At 51.5% G+C, this 12,455-nt stretch overlaps 1 protein-coding gene across 1 annotated transcript in view; it reads right to left on the bottom strand.

Moving 5' to 3' along the window:
* Positions 1 to 2,537: 2,537 nt before the first annotated feature.
* The window catches only part of LOC103460034 (uncharacterized), a 17,951-nt gene continuing 8,033 nt past the window's right edge, over positions 2,538 to 12,455 (bottom strand). The window contains exons 2-4 of the mRNA XM_081614429.1: positions 8,488 to 9,928; positions 4,750 to 5,250; positions 2,538 to 3,292 (exon numbers count right to left, since the gene is read on the bottom strand). Coding sequence (XP_081470555.1) covers positions 3,270 to 3,292; positions 4,750 to 5,250; positions 8,488 to 9,769 — 1,806 coding nt within the window. The 5' untranslated portion in view covers positions 9,770 to 9,928 and the 3' untranslated portion in view covers positions 2,538 to 3,269. The remainder of the gene's footprint in view (positions 3,293 to 4,749; positions 5,251 to 8,487; positions 9,929 to 12,455) is intronic.

Raw genomic sequence — 12,455 nt, 5'->3', positions numbered from 1 at the left:
CATCATCTCAGGCCAGGAGCTGCTGCTTTTCGTTTGTAGATAAAGTTTTAATTTAATCCGGATTGAAAGCGTCTCTGTTGCTCTGATCGTTTCACTGGCGGAGCAAATTTATTCCTGAAAGATGAGTTTATAGTTTGCGTTTGGCAGAGCGGACCAATCACAGCTGGCGGCTAACAAACTGGACTCAGGTTGACCTGCGTGGACATTAGTGAGGAATTACGATTCTTTGAGAACTCCACGTCAAGGTGCGTTTAAAACGAACCGTGTTAGCTCAACCACTCTGAAAAACAAGGTAAGTAATGTCAGTGCATCAACAGGAGGGTTGTTAAGCTAAGCTAGTAGGCTAGCTTAAGCTAGTAGGCTAGCTTAAGCTAGCCTACTAGCTTAAGCTAGCCTACTAGCTTAAGCTAGCCTACTAGCTTAAGCTAAGGTAGTGGGCTACCTTAGCTTAAGATTAAGCTAACCTACTAGCTTAAGCTAGCCTACTAGCTTAAGCTAAGGTAGTGGGCTACCTTAGCTTAAGATTAAGCTAACCTACTAGCTTAATCTAGCCTGAAATGGCAGGTAGTTGGTGTCTCCGCCCGTATTGAACCAATACGGGACGATTTATTCCGTATTGCTGTAAACTGATAGACGCACCTGTTACACACATCTCAATAAGTCCAGTGGCGCAGCTACACATTATTCAGGTGGATAAGAAAACAGATCGGCCAATATTATACCGATTTACGGTCTATATTATTTAACCATTTGATGAATGTGGGTTGCCAGTTTGGATCGGGCTTCATATGAAGCTGGAAGAATGAAAACTTGCCATCAAGCCTCAGACCTCCAGCCCATAGGGGGCGCTATACGGGCTAACAAGTGGCTCTTTTGCTCACTTACATATTAAATGATGAAATATTACCCTGTAGGCAGCAATTTAATCATTTATAGACATTATTATTGATTCTTTAATTAAAGGTGAGTGTAAAGGTTAATGTCCACATGTCCACATGCACCTCGTGGCTCTGTGAACAGCTTGCAGTTTTTCTTCCAGAGGAGTTGAGGAGCAGTGAGAATGATTTATATCTGCGGCATTTCCATCTCAACTCGCTGCCCAGCGTGTGGCGCTGTCTGCCCTGTAAAGTTCATGTCTGTGTTCCTGGTTGGTCGGAGCGTTAGCGGCTAACGAACCAGCGCTAACCTCATCATGCAGGTTCAGGTGAGGAGCTTTAGCCTCTGCTAGCTTTAGCGTAATGTTGGTAATATAAAACCAACATCACGCTGGTTTTATATTGTTATTATTTTTCTGGTTACACGATGCACCAACCCAGACCAAATGCTTTGTCCATGTAGCCAGAGTTTATGGGACGGATCTTAAATCTCGTCCCATAAACTCCAGCAACCAAAACAGTTTCTGAGATTCTTATTAAAACTCAACAGACATGAAATGTCAGAGCTGCTAAAGCCACATTAGCAGCATTGAATTAAATCTCCTGTTTGTTGCTCATCTCTGCTCAGTGCAGCAGGTTTACCTCATCCTGCAGGGCCGGTCCAAGGCTGATGGGGCCTGGGGCAGAATCTGCCTGAGGGGCCCCTCATGCTGCTAAGACCATCAGCAGCTCTAACAGCTTCTGTGTTACATTTAATCTGGGAGAGGAGGAGGAGATTAACTGGCCAACCTAACAACAATCAGTTATAATCCAGTTTATTCATTTGTATTTGTGAACAAACAGCTCAAACTCACAGCATCAGATTGTTGCTATGGTAACAAAACAATCTAACTATGAATATTGTTCTTTGAACTTTTACAAAGTAAACCTACCAGCTCCTTAAAATCTTACATTTAAATGTTTAACAATTTAAATCTTTTAATTTATGCTGAAACCATTAAACCAAATTCAGCAGCATTGATCATCTCAGCAGGGCTGCACAGTGGTGCAGTGGGTAGAGCTGCTGCCTTGCAGCAGAAGGTTCTGGGTTCGATTCCCGGTCTTCCTGCATGGAGTCTGCATGTTCTCCCTGCATGGTGGGTTTTCTCCGGTTTCCTCCCACAGTCCAGAAACATGACTGTTGACTGGCAGGACACACAGAGGTGTTGCCCAGCGACAGACAGGTGACCTGTCCAGCTCACCTGTCTCTCGCCCTGAACGGTGGCTGGAGAGGCAGCAGCTCCTCCTGAGTGACCAGGTGTTGGACATGCACGTCCAGCGCAGCAGGAATGTCTTTGCCTCTCGGACGTTGCAGATGAATTTCCGTTAATAATCCGTCGTAATCCAGCAGGCAGATTGTGGATCATATTCTGATCATGTGGTGGTTGGTGAGCAGCGCCGGATTAAAGGATTGTTCCTCATGTTTGTCTCAGCTCAGATCCTTCAGAGGCTCATTTTCCATCACATTATTCACACCTGTTGTTTCACGTTTCACGTCTGGAGCCACATCCCATAATACTCAGACCTGCAGCACAGCCTCCCTCCGCCGTTACGTAACGGGATTATCGACGCGCCCAATCGGACGCAGGCCCCGCCCCCAAACAGAAACTCACCGACTCGCAGTTTAGTTGTTAGGTTTTATTTTCTATCTTTGCTAGCAGACATGTGGAAATGGGACCAACATCATCATCATGGTTCTTATTGTTGCTTTTACGGTTTTATTCATTACAGCGTCACAGAGAAGATGGAGGTTTAAGAAACAACCAAAAACCAGAAAAAACAAACTTTTGAATCGAAGCTGTTTTGCTTTTCTTTTTATTCCATGTTCACAATATAACAGTCTAAAACATTAAACACACAGAGCTGCAGGGGGGGCGGGGGGGGGCAGGGGGGGGCTGTCCTCATCTACTGGGGCTGGGGGGGCAATGGGGGGGAATGGGGGGGCTACGGGCAAAAATGGTGGTCAATATAAAACTAAGAGTCTTTTTTCTTCTTCTTTTGTTTCCTTCACATTTAAATCCACCAATCAGACGTGGCTGGAGGTGGGGGGGCTACAGGAGGGTTTTTACATTTCTGCGTTTTCTTTCGTAGACGATATAAAATCTCACAGACGAGCAAAGAAGAAGTAAAAAACACAGGATCAGGTTTGGTCTGCATGGCGGTGGAGGCGGATTATTGCTTTCTCAGGAAGTGTTTCTACTTCTCGGCTACATGAACTGCATCATCTCACCGGCGGATCTGTTTACATGGTTACTCCGATTATTGGGGAGGAAGAGGAGGAGGAAGAGTTGGGGGCGGGGCTCAGAGCTCCTTGCTCAGCGAATCCCGGGCCGTTTTAATCCTCTTTGTTTGGCCTCACACGTTTCCCGCCTTTTTGTCTGGCAAATGATAACAAAAGAGATTGAAAAAATGTATTAAAAGTAGAATAAGAATAAAAGCAGTCATACAAAAAGATCAGATGAGTTTAGTGCAGATGTTGGTCACGAGTGTTTTAGTGCTAAAGGGAACCAGCAGGTTGGTCACATCCGGTTCTGACCGGTCAGAGCCGGTCAGAGCCAGTCAGAACCAGCTTTTATTCACTAGTCCAGAGAAACTTGGCCTGAAATCTGACCATTTACATCAAACATCTATATTCACCCTAAAACTAACCATGGGAGTGCAGCTAGTTAGCATGCTAAAGCTAACCGCTACCTGCTGAGCTGAAGCTTTTCAGTCTTGATGTCCCATTAAAAAGCTTTCTTCTTTCAAGGCGGAAGCTAATTATTGAGCTTAAACCCAAATATTCAGGTAATATGTTGATTCATTTGAACTATCAAAATAAAAGCTGGGTTTTCTGAAACCTTTCATTGAACTGCAGCTTTTAAATCGCTTCAAATCACAACTTTATCTTTGTTTTGCCTCTTTTCCTGAACAACATTGCAGCTAAAAGGATGAGCTAATTCAGAGCTAGCTAAACACCAGGCTAGCTCTGACGTAAATATTTAACATTGAGCTAAATATAGTAAATTTTTAGCTAGCTAGCTAAAATGAACTGCCATGTTTTTCTCACATAACCGGCTAAATAACACAAATGATTGTTTTTCTTCTCTAGACTCGCGGCTACGGCGCGTCGCTAACGCAGTGAGATGAAATGATGCTGACGCTGTTTGACCTGGAACTGAACGTGTGGAGCTTTATGTTATCTTCATGATGTGGGTTGTTCTGGTTCTGACAAAGCACCAAACCAGACATTCTTAGAAGTGTGGTGGAAATCTAAAAATCATGTTTTTTTAAAGTCTGTAGTGCAAAAAAAACTGACTTTCAGCTGCTTCCATTCACTGCTGCTGCTGTAAAGAGACGATCAGAACCGGATCTAATCCTGGCCTGTAGATCGGGTGTAAACCTCTTTCCCTGTTGCCATGGAAACCGAAAACCTCTTTCCCTGTTGCCATGGAAACCTGAAAGCTGTGAGTTCATGCTTGTGCTACGTAACTTTTAGCACGTTAAAGTGTTTTAATGTGACTGTGCAGTAAAGTGTGAGTATACGGAGCGTGTTCGTGTCGTCAGTATCCAACTTTGTAATGGCCATTGAAGCCGTTGTCGATGCTCAGCTCCCTCTCTAATTGGACAGTAGCTGCTGACATCACAGTTTGAACGATGGCCACGGCCGCTTCTCGGAGGTCCCTCTTCCTCATCTCCTCCTCCTCTTCCTCCCTGCTCTCGGTTAGTGCTAGCTTGGATTCAACATGGCTGCCTTGGCTGTCTGTTCGCTGTGCGTCTTGCTGCCGCTGGCTGTTAGCTCCTCCTCCTTCGCTCTGAGGCTCGTCAGAGTCCCGGCCGATGCGCTCGAACTCACCGCTGTTCACAGCCGCCGTGGCGTTGATGATCTTGGCGTTGGCGTCGTCCTTCATGCCCTCCTTGCTCTTCTTCACGGGGCTGCTTTCCTTCGTCTGCTCCTCCTCCTCCTGATGGTTCTCGGTGGCGTTCTCCTCCACCACGCCGTTGGAGCAGCCCGTCTCACCGTTGGTCTCCGCCGCTTCCACTGGCGTCTTCTCCTCCACCGCCTCGCCTCCGCTCTCCGCAGTCTTCTCTTTGTCGTTGCTCTCCTGGGTCGCTGCGGCGGCCTCGCCGTCGGCTCCGCCCTCCTCGCCGTCGGCTCCGCCCTCCTCGGCGGCGTCTCCTCCTTCGGCGGCCTCCTCCTCCTCCTCCTCCTCCTTGGCGCCTTCGCCCTGCTCCACGCTGCTGGACTTGCCCTTCCGCATGATGAAGTTCTTCAGGGAAACGGCGCGACCAAAGTGGGAACGCTTGGTCTTGGCTGATTTGGAGTCTTTGCCTTCCTCTGCAGCTGCTTCCTCACCTGTGGAGGAAACGGAGGAACGTCACTCCAGAAGAAACGAGCGTTTTAAGAACCGACTGGGTGGAAACCTGAACCAGAGAAGTTCTCCTCCTCCGGATTATTTTGAATGACCCTTTCTGTAGAGAACGCTTCTTAGCAGCTAGCTGTGCTAACCCTAATGCCCTGCTGATTAACGCTAGGTCTGCTAATGCTAAAGCGCTAAATTCTTTGTTGCTGCCTTAGCCTAATTGACCGCAGCAGGGCTTTGGTCAGACAGCATGCTAACATTAGCAGATTTGAACTGTTCCACAGCAATGCATCCTGGGTAGAAAATAAGTCGTCTGCTGCGCCGCATCAGGACAGGAAACTGAACTGCTTGTTGACGTTCAGCACGATGTCAAACGTTGTTCAGCTGACAGACAAGTAAATTAGCGCTTTCAGAATTTATCCAGAAAATTTATTTTATGGGAAGCTAAGTACGCTGAATGTTTTCAAAGTTAGCAAAACGGCTAAAAATTAGCTCTGCTATTAGCGCTTTTGCAGATTAGCAAACATTTTCCCAGCACTACTTTAAGTATTAGAATCTTAGGCAGCAGGAAAGCAAGCAGAAAGTTTTATTTAGGGGAAGCTAAGTGTGCTAGATGTCTTCAAAGCTAGCGCCAAACAAAGAGTTAGCTCACCTATTAGCGGATCAGTGGAAGTGTGCTCACCGCTGCTTCTTACCCATGAAGGTTTTGTCCGGAGAATCCAGAAAGCTTTGAGATAATCGATGAATAGTTTTAACTTCAGTGTTGATTTAATGGTTATGGGAAAATGGCCGAGTATGAAAACAGCTTTTAGAGATCAGGATGTAGCGTAGCTCCTGTCACCTGCCTCTGATTGGCCGATGGCCAGGAGTTCAGAGACTCGGTGGAAACCTTAGAACCAGAGCTGGATGGTCAGGCAGCCGACCGATCGCTGCGTGAAACACGTTCCGATTCGGCTGCAGCTGCAGCCAGTCCAGACGGTTCTTTGGGTCTGGATCACCAGCCGGGTTTCATTTTATTCTCATTTAAAGTATCGCATTACAAAAAGTTGATAGAAATGGAGAAATTTTAAATTACTTCCTTCCTGACGTTTCTACAGTCACATCAGGTAATTTTTGTCTGAAAAAGAGCTAAAAACATTTTCAGGATAAATTCTGACGCAGCAAACTTTCCCTCCACTGCCGGAACCGAGCCGAACCAGAGGAACCAACCCTGAAGACCTGCGGCAGGGAGGGCGACCTCTGGTTCATGCTAGCTAGCAACTTCTGCTTCCTGTTAGCAACTTCTGCTTCCTGCTAGCAACTTCTGCTTCCTGCTAGCAACTTCTGCTTCCTGCTAGCAACTTCTGCTTCCTGCTAGCAACTTCTGCTTCCTGCTAGCAACTTCTACTTCCTGTTAGCAACTTCTGCTTCCTGCTAGCAACTTCTGCTTCCTGCTAGCAACTTCTGCTTCCTGCTAGCAACTTCTGCTTCCTGCTAGCAACTTCTGCTTCCTGCTAGCAACTTCTGCTTCCTGTTAGCAACTTCTACTTCCTGTTAGCAACTTCTGCTTCCTGTTAGCAACTTCTGCTTCCTGCTAGCAACTTCTGCTTCCTGTTTATTCCAGCCATGCGTAGCGTCAACACCTGATGACATCACGCTCTGTTCAGCCTGGCTGATGGAAATCAGATACTTTGCATTTTTCCTTTTATCCTTTTTTGTTCATTTCCAAACTTTGAATGGATGGTACCGAGGTCGACCCGCTGGTACCGAGGTCGACCCGCTGGTACCGACCCGCTGGTACCGAGGTCGACCCGCTGGTACCGACCCGCTGGTACCAAGGTCAACCCGCTGGTACCGAGGTTGACCCGTTGGTACCGAGGTCGACCCGCTGGTACCGACCTGCTGGTACCAAGGTCGACCTGTTGGTACCGACCTGCTGGTACCGACCCGCTGGTACCGACCCGTTGGTACCGACCCGTTGGTACCGAGGTCGACCCACTGGTACCGAGGTTGACCCGTTGGTACCGAGGTCGACCCGCTGGTACCGGCCCGCTGGTACCGAGGTCGACCCGTTGGTACCGAGGTCGACCCGCTGGTACCGAGGTTGACCCGCTGGTACCGACCCGCTGGTACCGAGGTCGACCCGTTGGTACCGAGGTCGACCCGCTGGTACCGAGGTTGACCCGTTGGTACGTCGGTACCGAGTTCGACCCACTGGTACCGAGGTTGACCCGTTGGTACCGAGGTCGACCCGCTGGTACCGACCCGCTGGTACCGAGGTCGACCCGTTGGTACCGAGGTCGACCCGCTGGTACCGAGGTTGACCCGCTGGTACCGACCCGCTGGTACCGAGGTCGACCCGCTGGTACCGACCCGCTGGTACCGAGGTCGACCCACTGGTACGTCGGTACCGAGGTCGACCCACTGGTACCGAGGTTGACCCGTTGGTACCGACCTGCTGGTACCAAGGTCGACCTGTTGGTACCGAGGTCGACCTGCTGGTACCGACCCGCTGGTACCGAGGTCAACCCGCTGGTACCGACCCATTGGTACCGAGGTCGACCCGCTGGTACCGAGGTCGACCCGTTGGTACCGAGGTCGACCCGCTGGTACCGACCCGTTGGTACCGAGGTCGACCCGCTGGTACCGGCCCGCTGGTACCGAGGTCGAACGGCATCAGCGAGCCGCTGAGGCTTCACCTCCCTGGTACCGACCCGCTGGTACCGACCCAGACTCAGCCTGAGACCAGAGCTCTGCAGCGGCGTCCCACTGGGACGATACCTGGAGTCCTGCGGTTTCAACCCGGCAGGATGTCGGTCAAGCCGGTCAGAGCGGCGCCTTTCCAACGGGAACAACCCGAGTGGAGATCCACTGGATCCCACCTCAGACAGGCGGATCCCATCTGGACTCTGCTGTCTGAGGGATCGTGAAACTCGACCTCTCAGCTCCAGGGGTTTTCATATCAGGTCATGGAAAATCAGGGAGTTTTGAACAGAATCAATCAAATCTCAGAAAGCAACTGAAACAACAACATTGGGACTGAAAAGTAAGTGCACCCCATGACCCCGCTGCCTCTGGAACCCACTGGGTCCATAACTGCCAGACTGAATCTGTAAACCAGCCATCACTCCTCCTCCACCGTGCCTGACAGTCAAACTGAGCTGCTGGTGAGGTTGACCAACATCTGCGTATGAAGTCCCGCTGCTAGCTCGTGTAGCGGTTGCATTTAGGATGCTAGTTCCTGTTCTCACCAGAGGCTGCAGTGGCGTCCTCCTCACCAGTAGGGGCGCACTCTGTGTTGGCCCGTTTGCTCTTGGGGATGACACGCTTCTTGAAGGAGGTCCAGATCTCGTTGGCGTGTTGCGTCACCGTCCCGCCTCCCGCCGCCTTCTCCTCCTCGCCTCCCTCGGCCTTCTCCTCCTCCGTCTTCGCCTCCTCGGCTCCTGCCTCAGCCTTGCCCCCCTCCTCTTCTTCTCCTCCCCCTGCGGCCTCCTCCGTTTTGTCGGCAGACTCTTTGTCCGAGCCCTTGGCCTTGCCGCTGATGCCCACCATGGACGAGTCCCTCTTCAGACCCTGGAAGGTCCAGGAGCGTTTCAGCTTCCAACGCTTGTGGCCGGACTCCTTGGAGTCCAGGGTGGAGGAGTCTCCGCCTCCTGCTTCTCCCTCTGCTCCCTCCTCCTTCCCGTCCTCGCCGCCGCCGCCGCCGCTCTTTTTGTGCGTCTTCTGAGCCATGAGCTTCTTGAAGGAGTGCCAGCGCTTCATGTGCTTGGTGGTTGAGGACGAAGCTTTCTGCTCCCCCTCTGCTCCTGCTGCGGCTCCGCCCTCCTCTGCCGTGGCGTCCGCCGTGGCGTTGAGCGCCTCTGGGTCCTCCAGGCGGTCCAGGGACCGGGACCGGACCTTGACCTGCTTCTCGGGCTCTGCCGCGCCGCCGTCCTTCTTCTCGGTGCTGCGATGGGAGAAGATCCTCGCCACGGGCTTCCGGATCAGGTCGCGGACGGTGGATTTGGACTCTACGGTTTTGCTCTTCTTCTCCTCCTCCTTCTCTCCGTTCTCTGCAGGCTTGTCCATTGCTGCCTCTCCCTCGGCTCCTCCTTCGGCCTCCGCTCCTTCCTCTCCGGCCTTTTCTACGTCCTTCTCTCCTCCTTCGACGGCGGCGTCCTCAGCTCCCCCTGCGGCCGCGGCGTGTTCCTTCTTCTTCCTGCCCGCCATCACTTTCCCCAGGCCGCTCTTGTTGAGGAAGGAGTCCAGGAAGGAGGTCTTGGTCTCGGCAGAGGAGGCGCTTTCTGAGCTCTGAGGAGGAGCCGCCTCCCCACCTGCTGCTGCTGCTTCCTCCTCACCGCCGGCCTCCTGGGCCGTGTCATTGTTCACAGTCTCTTTGTTTTCCGCCGCCGAGCCGTCGTTCTCCACCACTTCGCTGCCGACAGGCTCTGTGTTTGCGGTTCTGACCGGCTGCTCCGCCTCGGCTGGCTGGCTTTCTGGGGTTTTCCCATCTTCCTGGACCTCAGGCGCCGCACTGACCTCAGTCGCCGCCATCTCAGAAAGGGAAAACAGTAATCAGAGCTGAACTTGACTTTCTTCCGTCCTCGGTGTCTTTCTGGTGCTCGGTTCCTCCCGCTGCGGCGGCGCTCTCAGGTCATGGAGCGCAGTGGCGAGGAGGAAACGCACTCAGCATCCTACTAGTCCTCCAAACTCCTGTGGAGAAGAGAAGGAACAGATGGTTAATAGTCTGAATCGACACCACGGACACTCAATTAGTCTGGACTAGGTCGTGCTCTGAATGTGGAATGAAGGGAGGATCTCGGCGGGGAATGCAATGCAATTACGATGTTTCCAGAACAAGTGACACTTTGAGAAGTTAAAGCTTCGTGTGTGAACTGTCCTCCTTTCCCCTCAGAAAGTCGGGAACTGTTGGGAATCAGCCGGAAGGAGCCGTTTCCCAGGTCAGACCTGCAGCGGGTTTCTCCACTATGACCCAGAACCGTTTGGCCCAAAATGATGACCTGCTGGTCACCAAACAGTCAATCAAGAGGAAACCGGCTGATTTGATCCATCAACGGTAAGTTGGGATCTAAAACTCCCAACTTATGGGATCTATGCGTTACTCACTGTGGAAACAAGATCAGTAGATCCATTAATCAGTTGCAGATTCTCCTGATCCAATCAGGGACTGCCGGTCCGTCCTTACATTCCTACCAGTAGAGGACAGCAACGTTTCCCAACCCTAGTCCTGAAGGAACCCTGCAGGTTTTAGATGCTTCTGGATTCAGCTGGACTGCAGCTGAACCCTTAACCCGTCACCTTTCACCCTAAAACCTTGACCCTTAACCCTAAAACCTGCTAACCAGCCGTCAGTTAAAATCAAAGCTCATCTAAAACATTCAGGGCTCGGTGGGAAACGCTGAGCGAAAGACAGTCGATCAAATAGTTACTGGGAATTATTGGCAAATGAAAGACTGATGACGTGAGCATCAGACGTCCTCGGTCTGCTCAGGGGAGTGAAGGATTAGAGGAAGGTCAAAGGTCAGTTTGTAGCTATGCAGCCGGATCCAGTCAACAATCTGAAGGTAGTTTGGACAAACTGGAAACACTGGAGGACTGAAGCTCTGAGGAGTGGAAGGCAAAGCCAGTCAGTCGGTCGGCCGGTCCGTCCGTCCATCCGTCCGGTCGGTCGGTCGGTCGGTCCGTCCGTCCGTCCATCCGTCCGGTCGGTCGGTCGGTCCGTCCGTCCATCCGTCCGGTCGGTCGGTCACAGACCTGAGGTTTGGCTCGGGTCCAGGGTTCTGGAGTCGGGTCCAGTTGAGATCTGAAGTGTCTAAACAGTCTGTGTCTCTAGGGGTCGGATGTTTGTAGACTAAACTGTCCCGGTTCTTTCTGGAGGACTGATGGTGGGAATTGAACCTTTTCCTCCCAGCTGGTTGGTAAAGTGGACTCTTCCCTGAGTGCCTCAGACCTGCCTGCATCTCTGCCGTCGGCCCGTTGAGCAGAAGCTGCTCTGCGTAAGCAGTGAGGTAGTAGCAGGTTTATTGAATGAATCAGAGCCTGGTGAGTCACCGTCTGTCTGGCGGAGGTGAGGAAGGGAAGCCGCCTGCAGCAGGAGGATCTCAGGTGGAGGCGAGCGGCTGGGCTGTGAGCACATCCATCACACGCTCCAGATAATCCCACAGCGCCGGAGCGGCTGCTGCTGACCGGTTTGCTGTTTCACAGGCTGATTTACGGCCTGACTGAGGCAGAAACACTGAAACCCTCCGATCCGTCGTTGTTTGGGTTGTAAAAGGAGCATTTTCAGGCTGAATCCTGACTCAGCAGAGACGATTCTCCCAGCAGACAAACGACGGTTCCCCTGCTGCAGCCGCGCTGTTCCAGTGAGACGCTCAGCAGAACAGCTGTTGATCGGCATGTTTCCAGCTAGCATGCTAATTTTGAGCAAACCTTTAAAGTGTCACAAAAACGCACAGAAAGCGGGACGTGATAGGAAAGGTTTCAGTTCTCCGCCACTCGGAACGAACGGAACGCAACGGCAACAAAGTCGGTCAATTGTCTTGTGTTGCGTTGCTAGCCCACTGCTAGCCCACGGCTAGCCCACGGCTAGCCCACGGCTAGCAGCTCAGAGATCCGCAGGCAGCGCGGCGAGACTGTTAGCCGCGTTTCCTTCTGACGGTTGGAGTGAATCCACCAGGCGTGATGTCATCAGACGTTGCGCATGTCTGGGGCAAACAGGAAGTAAAGATGGCCGGCTAGCATGGAGCCGAAGAATGGAGATGATTTCAGGAATGCGCTGCTATCATCCGGTCAACTGCTTCCTGCTGGAGACGTGGTTGTGTCCAGACGCGGTTTGCAGCGTCACAGGAAGTTCTGGGGAAACGGATCAGCTGATTGGTCAGGTGAGGTTAAAAGTTATAAAAATCGTCAGCAGGTTTGGTGCCTCTGGTGAGGCACAGATCCTCCAGTGGACGGGAGCGTCCACCGACTGGACGATGTTTCCATCCGTCATCCAACACGTTTATCCCTGGTGGGGTCGCCAGGGCGCTGGTGCCTCTCTCCAGGGGTCAAAGGGCAAGAGGCGGGGTCACACAGACAGGAAATGTGTCTCTATCCATTTCCTTCCCAAGCGAAGACTGAAACTCCTCGGCTGCTGCAGTTCTGTGGATTATTTTATTTATTAACAAAATCAGCCCAGAGATGATGTCATAACTCAGACTATGACGTCATAGATTAGCTC

The sequence above is a fragment of the Poecilia reticulata genome, chromosome 13 (genome assembly GCF_904066995.2).
Source record: "Poecilia reticulata chromosome 13, P_reticulata-male-v2, whole genome shotgun sequence".
Lineage (NCBI taxonomy): Eukaryota > Metazoa > Chordata > Actinopteri > Cyprinodontiformes > Poeciliidae > Poecilia > Poecilia reticulata.
The sequence above is the reverse complement of the archived record's forward strand: the minus strand, read 5'-3'. Positions and strand labels throughout refer to the sequence as shown.